Source organism: Scedosporium apiospermum (genome assembly GCF_000732125.1).
Source record: "Scedosporium apiospermum strain IHEM 14462 chromosome Unknown SEQ_SAPIO_0066, whole genome shotgun sequence".
Classification (NCBI taxonomy): Eukaryota; Fungi; Ascomycota; class Sordariomycetes; order Microascales; family Microascaceae; genus Scedosporium; species Scedosporium apiospermum.
The window spans coordinates 344,426-361,502 of record NW_015971767.1 but is presented as its reverse complement, the minus strand read 5'-3'; the positions used below and the strand labels follow the sequence as shown (position 1 = coordinate 361,502).

General features: G+C 53.9%; 2 protein-coding genes and 3 pseudogenes across 2 annotated transcripts; 4 read left to right on the top strand and 1 right to left on the bottom strand.

The window, feature by feature from the left end:
- Positions 1-5,790: 5,790 nt before the first annotated feature.
- SAPIO_CDS1540 lies at positions 5,791-6,327 on the top strand (annotated as a pseudogene; the record flags this gene model as incomplete).
- A 2,580-nt stretch (positions 6,328-8,907) lies between these two features.
- Positions 8,908-10,323, top strand: SAPIO_CDS1539 (annotated as a pseudogene; the record flags this gene model as incomplete).
- A 567-nt stretch (positions 10,324-10,890) lies between these two features.
- On the top strand, positions 10,891-13,089 carry SAPIO_CDS1538 (Potassium ion channel yvc1; the record flags this gene model as incomplete). The annotated part of the gene is made up of 4 exons (XM_016784785.1): positions 10,891-10,993; positions 11,082-11,409; positions 11,497-12,424; positions 12,496-13,089. 4 exons carry the CDS (start codon positions 10,891-10,893, stop codon positions 13,087-13,089), a joined length of 1,953 nt encoding a protein of 650 aa, XP_016645542.1.
- Positions 13,090-13,639: 550 nt separating this feature from the next.
- On the top strand, positions 13,640-14,640 carry SAPIO_CDS1537 (annotated as a pseudogene; the record flags this gene model as incomplete).
- A 1,335-nt stretch (positions 14,641-15,975) lies between these two features.
- SAPIO_CDS1536 (Glycosyl hydrolase family 61) lies at positions 15,976-16,820 on the bottom strand (the record flags this gene model as incomplete). Its single annotated transcript, XM_016784784.1, has 2 exons — positions 15,976-16,650; positions 16,755-16,820. 2 exons carry the CDS (start codon positions 16,818-16,820, stop codon positions 15,976-15,978), a joined length of 741 nt encoding a protein of 246 aa, XP_016645541.1.
- Between the last annotated feature and the right edge of the window lie 257 nt (positions 16,821-17,077).

Below are 17,077 nucleotides of genomic sequence, written 5' to 3'. Positions count from 1 at the left end.
GGTGATGCCTTACTTGGTCCAAGTGGGTGGGTAGGACTGGCGTGGAGGGCTGCCAGAATTACATCCCCATTGGTACAGGCCCGTTCAATAGGCAACACCCAAGGATTCAAGGATCCGAGAATCGAATGGAGTATGGAAGGCGGAACGCTCTTGCAGTGGGGGCCCGCGGATATTTTGCCTCTTGACAAGGGGGCCGTGACTGTACAGGGAAGGGAAGCAGAAACGAGACAGGAAAAAAAAAAACAGGGGGAAATGGGACAAATGTTTGTGGAAGGGGGGAAATCAGCTACACCTTGGTGCTACACAAAAGGGCGGCAACACTGTTGCTGACGGAAGCCGGAAAGGGACGACTGAAGATTTCCGACATCATAGGAACATGCGGAATATCGGGGAAGAAATTAGCATGTCTCGAAACAAAGCTTAGACTCACTTTACAAGGTATCAGATAGGTGAGACTGTTAATGATAAGACGAGGTTACAGAAAGCGGTAGCGGAGCGGTTGAGTACGGAGCGATCACAGGGTGTATAATTTTGTCCTTCGATAATGAGGCTGTCGGGTCAGTCAGAAGGTTGTGGTCGGAAGGCGACAAAGAAACCTGGGGTGTCGATAATGGATGGAGAAGAAAGGGGCTCGACTCGGGGGAGGGCGAGAAGAGGTATGTCGATATAGATTTGAGGCGGAGGCGGCTTCGTAATGTCGGCGATGTTAAGTCAGATGAGGGACAACCGGTTTAGCATGCACAAATAAGACATTCGATGCAAGCTGGACGCGAAGACGGTAGCCGGACTGTTGGGGACGAGTTGATGGCAGAAGCAGAGCTGATAGAGTGGGCAAAAGGGGGAGAGAGAAAGAGAGATGAGAAGAATTACGATGCCGTATGAACGAGAGGTCGGGTAGGAAAAGGATGTCTTCTTGTAGTGTACCACGATTGGGATGGGAAGCGGCCGATCAATGGGTGTGGTTGACTAGCGCAAGGCATCCGCCTGGCTGGCCGGCCGGGGGTGGTCGTCAGTGGAGTGGAGGCGGTGAGAAGAACCTCGACGGATGGTATCGAGAGATAGCCACGTCTGTTTCCTGTCGGTCGGACGTCTCACTGGAACGCCCGGCAAATCAGTTGAAGGAACGGAACCATGAATCAAACAATACTTCACGGGTGCTGCTGTGCTACTTGTACGAAGGTAGTACTTCTTTTTTTCTTCTTTTTTTTCTCAGCGGAGCGTTGGACAAGGATCCGCACATCCATACAGACGCTGATGGGAAAAGCTGGGATTTGATCCCAAGCACAAAGCACAATGCAGAGCTTCGTTCGATGAAAAATGGATCTAATGCAGCCTCTTTCACCAACGCCGCCCTGCTGCCTAACCCCCTTGTTCACACATTTCGCCCACGATCGTGTCCCGTCCTCCCCAGTCACAATCAGCGAATCCCTGCCAGGTCCGTCCCGCCAGTCGGTGGGTGAGTCGATAAATTCAATCGCACATCAACCGGTTCCCTCCCTCCCCGTCCGAAAGCTGAAGATTTTTCCGGATTTTCTTCCGCTCCTCGACGAGGCCTGTCTGGCTTAGCGCTGTTGCCTACCGTTGCGGGGATCGAAAGCGAAGCTGAGCTGTTTCACTTTTGTCAACTAATCTAACCCGTTGGACTGGCCTGGGCCTGGTTCCGTCATTGTCGCCTGTTCCCCACATAAGCGGCCTCTAACGATGCGAACTGGGTCCCCAGCCCCAATTTGTTCGCCGTCTGACGCGGGTCAAAGGCGGCCGAGCCAGTGGAATGGATGGAGTCATCGGTGGCGGGCACGTCGTCTAGCCCATCTTCGCCACTTCAGGTCTGACCTAGGGAGACCAGGCCAGGCGCCAACCCAGACAAGAAGTGTAAGAAGTAAGCTCGCGAGATCATGATAGAACTTCGCCCGAGTAGGTTAAAATCGAGGTCGTCGACCTTGAATCTTGCCATTATTGCATGCAGGCAGTCACCCTGCCGTTAGTTTTAGTTGTCTCTGCCGCATCGCAGCGCGGTTGGCAGTCGATTGAGGCTGCGCTGATGCGACCGACGAGAGCCGCCAAATCCAAGGTTTGACAGGCACAGGCAGGCAGGTGGTCGTCTGAGCGTTAAAGCGAGGCTTGTGATCGTATGTGCTTATCATCCGAGCAAGGGCAGCCTAGCCTCACTCGAGAAAAATCCGAAACTTTGGATGAGGCTGCCTAAGTGTATACATCTGTGGAATATTGACAGGCGAATCCATTGCTGGCATGGCTAGCCCACCAACGCGACACCCCAGAGACCGGCTCCCAACCTGGCTAACATATCCGACCATTCTCTTCTCACTTCTGCACATTTCCTCCGTCACGTTCCATTGCATTTTTCATCCTGTGGCTCCTCGTGATAGTTGTTGGGCCAGACAAGCTGTCACAGCCACCAAGCGAGAAAGCGACCCTGGCCGCCGAGTGGGGGACAGTTGCACAGGGTTGCTGGCTGCCTTTTCTCCGACTCCCTTTGGCAGGCAGAAACGGATATTGCATGCAAGCAGCACGACACTCCCACTCCTTCCTATGGACAGTAGGATCAATGACAGGCGTCGAGGTGAATCCTTTGGGGGCCGCTTAGAATTGACCCAATCCGTTAGCCTCGTGCCCATTAAATCTCCTGTCCTAAGGCCGGTATTACTACCCTCCCCTTCCCATTTGAGGATTCGAGGATATCTACTTCGTACATCGTCTCATCTTAAAAGGACGTGATATTATATGCTGCTCACGGTTCCTTCCTTGATGCCCAGCGACTCCCTTGTCACATGCAATTCTCCAACTCTACGAAGTATTCTCGGACTTCGGTGGAGCTCGTCCCCGTTAAGAGTTGGCGCCGAACCCGGGGTCTCTTTTACCCGCCACTCAACCAATGGTGGATAATGCACGCGGTTTTGAGTACTCGCAGAATTTGGAGCAAAGTTGGGGCGTCCGAATCAAATCAAATACGATCGATAACAATGCTACTTTGGATGTGACCAACACAGAAAGCCGTCTTATTTAAGACTTGATATTACCTGATGCATGCCTACCAGAGTCAAAGTCGAGGGAAGGACTTCTGAGGCGGTATGTCACTGTTGTAATCGCCAGGACCAATGTGAACCATTGCTCGATCCTTCCTCGTTCGCTGACCCTTATCTAGCTGACGAGGAGGGAAGGAATATCCTTCCCGGCTAACACGCACAAGTACTTCGTACTAATATTGGATGTTGGATTGGTGAACAGAAGGAAAGAAGGATCCAGAGTGCAGTTGGGAATGCTTCTCCCATCCTCAACAAATCCGCTGCTCACTGTACTTTTTTTTTTCTTCCCTGTTGCTTCGAGATTTTCCCAGCATTGGGGTCCCCACTCAACAAAGGTCAGCCTGCCTGCTTGGCCTACTGTAGCCTCATTATGGGATATGCGATGGGACTTCAGAACCCTGGACTTGCAGACCTCCATTTCCCCATTGGGAGAGCTGACAATATTGCTGGGCCCTGGGCGGTACTGGCCTGGCTGTCCTTTGGGGAAGGGAGAGAAGCGAGAGCCACTCCAGGAAGAAAATCTCCGGGCGGGCAGGCAGGCAGATGATTGCTTTTTGCCGCATCCTCACCGACACCGAATCAGCTATCGACGAGCGACGGGCTGGAGATTCGAGTCAACGGGACGCACAAAACACAAAATATTATCACGGACATCCCTTTCCTCCAATGATACCTTTGCACTTGGTGTCCGATCACCGACACCGACACTACTTCGTACACTACAGCGCCAGCATCAAATGTAACCGCACCTCCCAGCCCCTGTCACCCCTATTCACTAGCCCGCCCCAATCATCGACTTTCCCAAGCCGAGCCGTTCCGCATCCCGTTGCGGCGATCCAGGATTGCCCTCCGACTCAGCGGAGCAACAGGCAAAAGAAAAAGTGGATCGCAGCTGGCCCCAGTCTTCTGCGCGGACTGAAATTTCGATCCCCGCCCTTTTCTTTTTGGCGTGAGGTTGCGAATCGGGCTTGCTCCTGGACTGCCGAGACAAGTCATCCCAGCACCGGATTAGGATCCGGGTCTTCCAGTGGACTCCACATCCGCATGGGATTATGGGATTGCGCGCCTGGGAACCAACCTCGAGACAGAGAAAACGAGAGGTCGGTTTCCACAACTGAGATCATTGATGTGCGTGAGCATGTAAGTACAGCTGGCAAAAGGGATTTACATTCGTCGGGCTTCTATTTTCGGCGGGGAAAACAACCTGGCTTGCGTTCCTCTCAGCTTTCTCACATCACGAATAAGCAAAAAGCCTACCCTCTTTTCTTCCCACACTTCCTCGGCTTCTGCAGGCGCATGCGGACGGGCCGGACAGGAGAGCAGAGGGAGAAGACAGGACAACATGTCATTGCTTGCGTTGGCCGAGCATGTATAAAGCATGTAGGTCCGCGCCGTGACTCCTGGAGTCAGGAATTGTGTAAGCGCCATCTTCTTTTTTTGGTGAAATGCTCAGACTTGGCCGCGCCGGAATAAGCGAAGAGGATTTGCGCCTGCGTCAAAGCTGCGTGTGCCTTCATGCACAGTTGTTGTCATTGCATATCAGCGGTACCATACCTGTGTACTAGAATATATTTTTGCAGGCATTTCGGGATGGCCGACTCAAATTCACAGAAAGAGGGCAATTGGCTTATCGCAATTGGCGCGAGATAGATGCCGCCCTGTTGAGCCCTACGACGATGGGCACAACTTTTTCGTAATTTACAGTCCCATTAAGTGTACCACCCCATCTGCACCATTCTCTAAAATGCGTCGGTGTCCAGGTCATCCAACTCGCCGACCACAAGTGGAATCTGGTAGGTTTTAACCCCCCCTTTTTGACGATGCCTCGCAAGTGCAGTTACATGTTTTCAATCCGAGCTATAGGAATCTGACACGTCTTTTTATTGAAATCTGGAGCGGCAACTTGTTAGTACGAGCGCGAGAGCGAAGATGTGCGTCCACTTCAACCAAATATGGACGAAAGCCGAGATTGTGTGTGAACCTCGAAAGGGCATGGTAAATTGTAAGGAGTAAAAGCCACCAACATGCACCTCGAATAGAGCACCGAAGGGCACACCGAAGGGCACCCTCGAAATCGGTTGTCCCCATTGAGCGACGTTCTGGTCATGATGACCATGCCGTCGGACGCGGGATGTCACTGCAAATGTTTGAATGTTAGCATCGCCAATCGGGCGAACCGATGAAAAAGTAGACCGAATGTCCTGGTGTTGGCTAGGCACACCCGTGATAGTTCGTCGTCTCATCAATATTTTGCCAAATTCATCAACGGCGGGGGCAACCCAAATGCGCCTTTCCCAATAATTCCTTAAAATCTGAATACTTAACACATTATACGCAAGGGCATCTAATACTCCATACAGACTCGAAAACGGGGTCACCCCATACAGGACCAGTACGCCGCTACGTCTTGAGGAAACCGGTCTTCTCCAATCCAAGCCTAAGAAGGCAATGCTAATCCTCCCGTAGAAGAACCTGGAGAGGCCAAGATGCGCTGCAGAGTTGCATTTCGCACTCGCGTTTTACCTCGTGGTTGCCTGCCTTCTGCCTGCTGTTACCCCTTCTTATGCACGTGCAGTTTCTGCTCTCTTCCAATTCTTCGTCCTTTACCTGTGTACTTGCTGCCCTTTTGTTATCGCTAGAGCTGCGGCAGCCGGTTTCCTCTTTCCACCATCACCATCGTCGCGGCTAGCTCCCCCAACTTGCTTCTCGCCCCTCAACTCTATTCAAGACCAGACCGGCCTCCGCTATGGACCCGCTCCCCGTAAAGCCTTCCGAGCTCGACCCTCAATCTGAAACTGCTCCCAAGGAACCGAATGAAGCCACAAAGGACCCCAGCGCATCAAAGAATGCGTCTAGAACAGACATGATACTCGTCATTAATGATCCATACATGCAGCAAATCATCGACGGCACCAAGACATACGAGTACAGGAAATACGATATGGTCGGCATCAAGAGAATCTGGTTCTACCGCACGGCACCTCACTCTGCCATTACACACGTCTGTGAAGTTGACGCGGCAGTGACTCGGGGTCCAGGTATCGCACCTCTTCCTGAGGATGGACTTGGAAACAAGGAGTTTAATGAATGGCACCCGGACTGGGACCTCTATGATTTCGCGTATCGCATCAAGTCTGTGTATGGTGTTAATGCGCCCGACGGCATTCCCTGGGCGCAGATGCGCGACTTGCACGGGATGAAGATGCCGCCGCGGGGTCGTGTGAGTTTACCGCAGTCGATAGGCGAGGAGTTTAAGTGGAATGAGCAAAGGAAGATTCGATGAAAGAGATGAGATATACCTTTGTCGAGGCAAGGTAGTCGTTGAATATGTCAATGATCGGTCTCTTGTGAGCAAGTAGGCTTGCTTGGTTGTCACTGAGGCCTTCAGGTACCGCTTCCACCAACCCCGTCCACAAAGATGGAATTTCGATGGAGGTGTCGAGCATGCCGTTTTCTGAATACTCCCATATTTGCCGCGAAAAGCTTCCGAAATTGGAGGCACCTCGCAAATAGCAGCTCCATAGGAAACTTCGGCCCAAAAGTCTGCCGTCATCTTAAAAGCGTTCCATCCTCAATGCCTCCCGTTTCGAGAAACGGAATCGCTGACATAATCCCATACCGTTCAAATTCTTGGCTACTATCCAGGGCAGCCCTTTGCACATCGACCTGAGTCCTTCAGCACGATCGTCATTTCCGGTCTCGAAGAGGCTTCCTCTGTCCCGCTACTAGTTAGACCCTCGTCGTACAGTTTACCACCTGCACCTAACTCTTGTCCTGAAGCCATCGTGCGCAACAGTCATACCCATCAAGTCCTCCAGCTGCCTCCCAACACACACCGCCTACTTAGTGAGCTAGCCCCGCCGTGATTCTTTCGGCAAAGGAGGCTCTTTCCGTACCCAAGGCTCGGTCGCGACCGGTGAGATCCTCCCGAATTGCTGCCTGGTCCCAAGCGGAGACCCAACTTCCGCTCAGTGGCAGATCAAGACGCATGCTCCGCGCTCGCCCCCACGTCGAACGACAGGCAGGCGGATACTGAATATGGAAATGGGAGGATTCATCTCGCTCGAATACGAGGCAACATGTCATATTTGCGCTGAGCGGAACCCTGACTGGCACAGGCGACGCGCTGTTTCCCCATCGAGAAAGGAGCATAATCGGTAGGCTGCCGCACGAGGACGCCAAGTATGAGACGAACGCCACCAACTGGCCTTACTCTTCTACTGTTCGTGGGTAAGGCCCCTCGCGGAGCTCCTGTCAAGGATTCCATCACCTCCCCTTAGGTGTTGGCTGCCATCGTGTATGGGGATGACAAGGACCAACGGTCGGGGGCTTCCAGGCCTCCAGTAGTTTGAGGTATGCTGTTCCGATATGGAGGGGGCTGCATGATGTCTCGTTGGCCCACTGGCTCGAGAATCCGCGCGCTCTCCAATCAGACCTAAGAACCACCCCTGTGTTATATATCCGGGTAGGGTATTCGCGTCGGCAAGTGGCAAGGCAGACAAGGAGGGCATCTTCGGACATCCATCTGCATTGATGATGGTGTTGACAAGGCAGAATGACATGCTGGCCCAGGTAATAAGGTGTAATTAGGTTCACCACCAAGGGACCAACTCGGGTGGGGTTTCTGCCTTGGGGGACGCTATGTGCCTCAAGGTGTTCGGATCATGCACGTCTCTACGGCGTGAACTCCATCATGGTGAGCAAGGGGAAACTTGCTCGATTAATACCTTCGGGCTCTGTCTTGGCGGGTTCCAGATCGACTGACTTCGGATATAAAGCACGTAAGATCGCTTCTGGCCGTTCGCATGGAATCGTCAGATGCCTCGCGTGGCCATGGCTGTCCAACATCCTGTCAGACTCCACGGATTCGGAGGCGGCAAAGGTAGTTCAGCGGCTGCGCATTGGCCAACCAAAGGCAGCAGGTAAAGACAGCCACCTCGCAATAATACCAAATGCCTCGTCGCTATGGTCCGGAAGCCGCACTTCTTGTTCCGCTGTCTCACTAAAGCCCGCTTTAAGTGCGGCCTCGAAGAATGAGGAGGCCGCGCAGAGTGTTTCGGATTCAAGGTAAAACTTGGTATCCCCCATTAGAACAGTGACTTCGCTGTTGTTGGATTTGGCCATTTCGTCGTGCTGGGTTCCTACTAGCGGCTAGGGCAGCGTACGCAACGTCTCGAGACGCGTGGCGGTTCTATGGATGGCTTATAAGGCATCTGGGCTCCGTCGCCTAGGGCGATGAAGGCGGCTTCTGTTGAAGGGCAGGTCGATGGCGGAGAGTGTCGATGACAGCAGACGAACCAGTTCGGCCCCGCAGGCTTTGGCCCAATGCCTTGAGGAACGGAGAGACGAAAGGCCTCTTCTGCTGCTGAAGCCTGTTCCCGCCATCTGACTAATATTTTCTGTAACGCAATGCCATGGCAAGTTGTTATAATGCCTAGCCAGAACGATGCTAGTCAGGCCCGACTGATGCCCAAGGTTTGTAGATACCATATCTCATTCCAACCTCTAAGATGCAATAGGAGCCAGACTGTCGTGCGCAATGCCATGGCATGTTGTTATTAATGTCTAGCTAGCACGATGCTAGTGAGGCCCGAGTGATGCCCAATGGTTGTCGATACCATGTCTCAATCCAACCACTAAGATATTTATTAGCAACTACAGCCTGAGATGCTTAGAGCCAGACACGGGGCTTTTTAAGCGGGCAATGCCGACAGTGGGAGGCGGACACATTTTCAGCTTCACCGTCAAGACCCCTTGAGCCCAGATCAAACCCATATCCCTTCCCTTCTAAAAGTACGTGTTGGTAAGCTAATTGCCCCGATTGTCTGTATTACGATACCAATCAACCAACAAGGCCTTCACCATGACTCGGACTGCGAAGGCGCAAGAGCAACGGATCGTGGTTCCAAGTCGCCCACATTTCCGAGTTTACGATCGGTCTCTCGACTTGGGCGTCATCAACGTAAACAAGCTCCTCCAGATCGCTGTATCCCAAGGCCTTAGCGTCATTCCAACTGTGGGCTCGCTGCTGGGAGGCCTCGTTAGGGCGCTCTGGCCGGACAAACGCAAGCCTAGCCTGCAATGGGACGAGATCGACAGGAACGTGCGGACGATTGTCCAGGGTCTCTTAGACGACGACAAGGTCCGCGATCTCCGGCGGAGGATCGACTCGCTCCACGACCTGATCCGGACCTACGAGCAGACGCCCAACGGGATCCGCCAAAAGGGCGAGCGACTCACGTTCATCCTCTCCTGGTTCACCGTCATCCGGCGCGACTTCACCGAGAACGGCACGCCCTGGCGGACACTCCAGTTTTTCGTCCCGATGGCCACGCTCCACCTAGGCTTCCTCCGCGAGCAGCTCCTGCACTGGGACCAGATCTACCCTAAAGAACCCGCCGATATGCACCGTCTCCGCCGGGAACTCGAGGAGGCCATCGATATCTACACCGCTGCAGCCAACATGATCCGCGAAAAGTGTCTGGAGTGGCGTATGGATGAGCGGATCGAGGTGACGAAGCCAAAAGACAAGAGCTGGCACCTTCTTGGTTCCACCCGCCACAATTTCGTTCGCGATCTCGAAGCCGGGTTCTCGCATGAGGTGGTATGGGGGGGTCCAGCGATCGGCCCGGACAAAGGGTATAGCCATGATCTGGAAGCGGAGAGGTATATTTGCGACCTGCGCGACGCGGCTGGTGCCGTCTATCGACAGCAGATTGACGACATCCTCGCACCGTCGCTGCAGTGGCCGCAGTTCAGTCAGATGGAGATCTACGCCCATATCAAGCGCAATATTATGGCCGGCACGACGGGCCCTATGGGCTGCGGCATCTCCTATGGGATGAACCACTTTAATGATCGCGAGTTCGCAGAAAAGCACGGACGTATCACTAAGGTGGTTATCAATGCCTGGGCCCGCGTCGACGGGCTCGAAATCTGGTACGGCGGCGTTAGTAGCGGACATCGCGGCGGGTACGGCGGCACGCAGAGGGTGCTGGAGGTAGGCGAGGGGGAATCAATTGTTTGCGTCTCGGGCCGGGTGGGGCAATACCTGGATTCGATCCGTTTCTTCGTGAGTCCCACGAAGAAGGTCGCCGGAGGGTCCGGTGGAGGGCAAGGGGATCCGGCTGAGGAAGATAACTTCCGTATTGGGTTCGCTGAGGATGGGCCAAGGAATGAACCAGGCACGTTCAAGTTGCAGTACGTTTATGGCTGGGCAAACAGTTCGGGATTTATTGAGGGCTTTGGAGCAGCCTTTTGGCAGACTGAGATTATGTGAACTGCGCGGAGAGCTTCTTCTCTGAATCTGGTCTAATGATGGCGCAGCAAAGCCAAGACAGCTGAACACTAGTTGGTAGAATGTACTCATTAACATCTACTCCTATATTACATGCTTTATAATGTTAAAATAGTACAAAGAGCTCTCATGGACCTCAATCTCCAAACACACGCCTCCGACGTCATGGATCTGTCCAGCTCGACGGTGATTAGCCAAATCGAGCGAGCATCATGCCGATTGCAGTCTAGCTTTACGCTTTCTGCCACCACTCTCAGCTCAGACGTAAGTTTTTAGTGTCACGAAGCACCAAGTTTCCGGAGAGGCGTGTTTGCTGGATCGTCGGTGTTTTGGCGTGGGGAGCTGCGAGATCGTGATGTACACTGCGAAGTAGCTCTGGTCGTGACTGCCATCAATTCTCCCTCGCTAGATTTCGCAGCCACCTGCGTTTATTTTCCCCGCCCCGATTTCCTTCCCCTCCATTTTCCCTCTGTTCAACATCCTTTTCTCGACCTGCGCAGTAGATCCTTTGCAATTGGATCCCAGAGAGGGGGAGATCCAACCTGAAGAATGGCTTCTCGCAACAGCCGAATGACGCTCGGCCGTCTTCTGGGCCTGAGTCGCGACGACAATCGCAGTCGCCGCGAATGGGATTTTGAGCATCGAGATCCGCGTACGTCACAGGGACACGCCGGCTACCTTTTCTATTCTCTTTTTTTCGAAGATATCTGAAGAAGCTAACAAAGACTACCCATTGGCAGTGCTCCCTCAGCACAGCACCGGCCATCTCAACCCCGTCGTCCCCCCGGTAGAAGTCACCAAAGTCGCTCTCCGCCTCCGCCACCTGATCGAGGAATGCGTGCCCTGTGAGCTCGAAGAGTCCCTCATCACCCAGGCCCACAGCCGCGTCATCACCAAGAAGGTCATCCTCGCTGCCAAGGAGGCCGGCGGCGAGCAGTACCGGTCCTGCGTCGTGTTTTGTCTGCTCGTGTGCAGTCGGTGGTTTAAGCGACAGGCCATTTTGGAATTGTGGGATGCAGACTTGCATAATGTGAGGTCTACGGCTTGTCAGGTTATTGCCAAGGCAATGTGAGTTGTCGCCGATGCGCTTCCAATTCCAATTGGAGAGGTCATCTCGTCGTTTAAAAACTTACTCTCTGATCTTTTTCTTGACAGCATCGAGAATGAAGAGGACACAAGCTATCTCCTCCACACTCTTCTCCTTCATCGCTTCTCCATCATCGTCAACGGCAAGCCCACGCCCCCCGCGAACGCTATCGAAAAGGCCGTCGACCTGCACGCACTGCGAGTCATCTGCTCCTCTGGCTACCAGAAATGCCTTCATTACTTGTGGAAGGGATGGCTCGTTCAGGACGAGGACGATCCCACCGTCTTCGTCGACTACAAAGGCCGCGATGACGAGCGCTACATCGTACATCTGGACCCGGACCGCCTACGAGCTCCCATCTACCAGAACGCGGCGCGATTGCTCTTCTCCATTCTCTACCTCGTTCTATATACCATGTCGATCAACTCAGTGAATTGGGACGGCAGCTTCGACGCGGCCGAGATCCTCTTGTACCTCTTCACCCTAGGCTTCATCTGCGACGAGCTCACCAAATTCTGGAAGGCCGGCTACCACATCCTAAGCTTCTGGACGGCCTTCAACAGCGTCCTCTACGCCGTTCTCTCCGTCTCCTTCGTCTTCCGCATCATCGGCCTCGCCCACCCGCTGGGCAGCGACACCCGCCACCAATACGACAGCCTCAGTTACAACTTCCTGGCCTTCAGCGCTCCCATGTTCTGGATCCGGCTGCTCCTGTACCTCGACAGTTTCCGGTTCTTCGGCGCCATGTTGGTGGTGCTCAAGGTGATGATGAAGGAGTCCATCATCTTCTTTGCGCTGCTCGCCGTCGTGTTCGTGGGCTTTATGCAGGCTTTCATCGGGCTCGATTTGGCGGAGGACTTGGAGACGGATGAGATTTGGTTCATTATTCAGGCGATGGTGAATTCGATAATGGGAAGCCCAGAGTTTAGTGGGTTTGAGAAGTTTGCACCGCCGTTTGGTATTCTTCTCTATTATATTTTCACATTCATTGTCATGGTAAGTTGGAACTGAAGAGGAAGGAACACATAGTGAGGGGGAGAGAGTATGCTAAACCTGATTGTCCCTAGGTCATTCTCCTCAACATCCTCATCGCCTTGTACGGTTCAGCCTACAGCGACATCTACGAAAACGCCGACGACGAATACATGGCCCTCTTCGCCCAAAAGACGATGTCATTCGTGCGCGCCCCCGACGAAAACGTCTACATCGCGCCCCTCAACCTCGTCGAGGTCGTCGTCATCGTCCTCTTCTCGTGGTGGCTCCCCAAGGACAAGTACGAGCTCGTCAACGACGTGGTCATGGCTGTCATCTACTCGCCCCTCCTCGTCGTGGCGGCATATTTCGAGACCCGGAAAGCCGCCGACGTTCACCGCAACCGGCTGCGCGGCGAGGATGACGACGACACGGTGGAGGAGTGGGAGCAGCTGGAGGATCAGGTGGATTTCGAGGCGGAGGGGTGGACGAAGCGGTGTGAGGATGTTAGGGCGAATGTGGAGGTTGATCCGGCGGTTGTTGAGGTTAGGAGGTTGATGGATGAGGTTGCCGAGTTGAAGGGGCTGGTGGAGGAGTTGAAGAGAGGGGTTGAGGGGAAGCCGAAGGATGAGAAGGGAGAGGGTGAAGGTGAAGGAGGTGAAGGAGGTGAAGGCGAGACCGCATCTTAGGGAGCGGCGAGGGTTGTGAGGTCAAGATAAAGCAGGAGGTAATTTGTCGCCGACTGAGATATGGGGAGGAATTTAGAATGGCTCTGTTCAGATTGTTTTTCTACGGGTAGCCTATCCACTGTGTATGATGGCGAGAGAAGTGTAATCCATCGTGCTAATACGAATCTACAGCTTGGCACATACAGTAGAAGGCGAAATGGCGGGGGTTGACCTGTGGCTTGGGTGGCTTTGAGACACATTTGTAGCAGGGAGATACATACATGATCAGTGCTTAACAAAGGCAGAACATGCTTTTACAGCACCGACTGCAGGTTGCTGGGGATTCCATGGGATTCCGCGGATAGGACCTTTCTTCAAGCGGGGATGCTAGCTCCGCCAACGGCATTCGCCGCCAATATATGCGAGACCATTTCGGAGTCTTAACCAGGGCGCCAGGTATCTTCGATATGTGAAATCCCCGCTCGATCTCTCGACGCTGCCCAACCGAACCCAACTTTGCCCATGCCGTGCTCAGAGTCCGGGGCCGAACCCTCTTTAGAACTCTACGACGATGGACCTCTTCGCCTTCCCGGTCGAGATTAGGCTTAAGATCTATTCACAGCTCCTCGTCCACCCTGCACCCATCAACCTCGAGAAGCGGGAATACCCCTTGCCAGCACGGCTGTGGCTAGGAGAAAGTATCGACCTGTGTCCTGGCCTTCTTCGCACCAGCAAGCAAGTTTATGATGAAGCCGTCCCCCTTCTTTACTCCCACAATTGTTTTCACTTTCCGGAGGAGGACGAAGCGACGACCGGATACGCCACAGGCACTACCCTCGCCTTCTTCCTTGGGCAGATCGGGCTCCTAGCGAGACTCCTTCGCCACGTCTGCGTTACACTTCCTAACCGATCTACTTTGTTGGGTACTCAGCTTTGTGAAGGCCATGTCAAGGACCTGGACCTCATACGAGATGCCTGTGTCGGTATAACCACGCTGAAGTTATCCCTCCCGTTCACCAGTGGCTTCCCCGTCTCCACGGCCTCGTTGGATTTGATCGACACGCGGCTTAAGGCTCTTCCGCGACTGCAAAACGTGATAGTCAATGTGAGATGGTACGGCGGAGAATCGGTGGAGGCGAGTGATGACGAAGCGGGGGATCTCGGTGGTGCCGACGACTGGAATCATCCAGAGGGTTGTCTGGCAGCAAAGCTGCGCGAACGCGGATGGACGGTCCAAACCACCAAAGTCCCTCCGCTGAAGGAGGTCGAGTTCGACAACGAAGACGACTACGATGATTACATGGATAATGTATGGAGCCAGCTAGAATGGGAGCGGGAGCAGGAGGAGGAAGCTGAATATTACTATCAGAGGCAACTAGCAGGATATGATATGGGTTACGCAGACGACGGGGGCCCTGCGTGGTAAGCAACAAGTCCACTCCTCCCAATGTAAGAGGCTGGCTAACGATGTACAGAAGAAGCTCGGGCGTCGAAGGAGGCAGAAGGAGGCAGAAGGGGGTAGTCGTTCGTGCCAAGAGGGCTAGAGGACGGAGACAAGAGGGAGGCGACTGAAAGCTTTCGAGAGTCATGTATCGGCTAGCCTCGCAAGGTCAGGTTGGGGGGCTTGGAGCGCGCCTCCGCCTCGTGATGCACCTGTCGAGCAGCTCCCCAGCATTACCACTTCGTTTCCGGCCTTCGTACCTCTCCGCCTATTACATGGCGATTACGTCGTTGGCTCCATTGTTGATATCTGTTTCTAGATCGAAATCCGGTTGCTTCGGTGTCGGCCAGTCAGTGCCGGTCTGGCTCTCGGCGTCAAGCGACGGGCGGAGGTTGCGAAGGTGTGCGGCGGGTAACTCGAAGTTAGCAGCAGCAGTGACTATGATAGTACCTGATATTCGTTTCTACAGTGGCCGCACTTCATGCTAACCCCCCTCGTACAGAGGACGAACTCAGGGAGGGCATATCGCGTCGCTGTTGCAACATGTTCCACGGGAAAATGAAAGGCGGTGAAAACGGGTTAGGTAAAGCTTCCACGGTGCTACACCCCCTCATCCGCGGTTGGCCCTGCGGTCCCTAGGCCCTGAAATAGGCCTGGCAATTCCCAAAATTAGGGCCCCGGGGCAGACCGGCCGCAACCATCTACTCCTCCGTAGAGGACAGCAAGAGAGTGACGTCGGCCGGCCGCTTTGAGGACGACGGGGCGGCACGATCGTGCTGCCGGACAATAAGCAATCCGGGTGTCGCCATCAGTCTCTGTGCTTGGATAATACGCTCTTTAATGCCTGAACCGTCCTTGTCGGGTTCCTTGTTAGTGATAGAACTTTGGAGGTACGAATGACAAGAGCGTACCAAGTACAGCCACAGGTGTCAGCGCAGGTCCCGGAAACGGATCCTGTTGAAAAAAAGAAGTCAAGCAAAAAAAATCAACGGCATCCAATTCGCCTTTATTGTATGCATTCCACCACACGACTTTTTGTATTTACGGTCATCTGTCATCTCTGCTGCCCTGGCGTGTTAGTGATACTCGTCGAAGGTGGTGGTCTCTAGGCGCGGGCTTTTCTCTCCCCCGCCACCCTAAAGAGACAATCAGCGGTGTTCACGGCATAAGTTTCACCAAGATCAAGACAAGACTCGGCGGGTGAATGCTACATTCGCCATATTTGTGGTGAAAGCCTCGAGCTTTGGTCGAGCTGCTTCCTATATACATGACGGCCATGCGTCTTGATTCTTTGTCCCCTTAATCCCATCTCCATGACACCGTTGACGATGCCCATCTCCCCTCAAAATGCTATCATATAAAAGAAAGAATGGATATTTCGAAGCGGAAAGGTTCCCTCTTTCCCATCTTCCAACCATCCCGATAAACGAAAGAAAACAAAACCACGCTTCAAACCTGCAAAGACCTTAGCAGGTAATGGGCCTAGGCCCAGGAGCCTGGTATGGCTTCCCGTTGTTATTCGCCACACCGCCGGCAGCATAAATGTTAACCAAAACCGCGGGATCATTCTGCTGGAAAGCGCCAGGGATCTTGACAGTCTGCGTCGGCGTGAAAGTCCCACTACCCGTAACCTCGATCTGGGCGCACGAAGTATAAAACTGGGCCCCCATATTCTGATGAGCCGAATGCAGCGCCAAAAGCTCAACCCTCAGGAGATAATGCCCGGGAGCAATACAGCTCGGCATAGTGAAATAGTGCCACCCCTGGCCCTTGATCATATTATCGACGCCCCAGACTCCGGACGAGGTATCGAGGTTATCCTCGGCGACCTTGAACCAATCGAGACCCTGGTGCGAAGCAGTCGCCGCGTTGTCGACCTTGGCGAGGTACGCCGACACGGGCCCGTGGTGGGAGGGCGCGATGGGGTTGTCCGGGTCTCCCGGGAACTGGGCGCCGCCGATGACGTGCTGCCACCAGGAGCCGACTTTGGAGCCGGCGGGGACTTTGATGACGGCTTCGGACTTGGAGGCTACGACGCCGCAGGTTAGGTCTTGGGATTGGACGTTTTGGACGGGGTTGTTTTGGTTGGGGGCGCGGAGGCCGACGAGGGAGCCTTGGTCTTGGCCGTCGACGGAGAGGCGCTGGGGATATTCGTCAGTGAGGGTGCTCGGTGAGGATGGATTGGCCAAGGGAGAGTTCTTTGTGGTGGTTGGAAAAGAGACGGAGGGAGAGGAAGGGAACGAACCTGGAAGATGCAGTGGGCCGAGGCAATGGCGCTGTAGGCCAGCACGGAGGCGACGGAGAGCTTCATGGTTGCCAAATCGAGGACTGCAGCCGCGATGAACAGATGAGAAGAAACGACACAGACGTGGAAGCGGTGGACGGAGAATGAACTACGAATCTCTCGAAGCCGGCTTCTTCATCGCAGCTTGTTCGTGGGAGGACTACCGAGTTTATATATATATATATATATCTACGCATCCGCATTTCTCTTCTTCCCTCCTCCCCGCTAGAGTTAAGGCCAAGACCAGGAATATTAAAGTGTTTGTCTTGGTCTCCAATATGGTC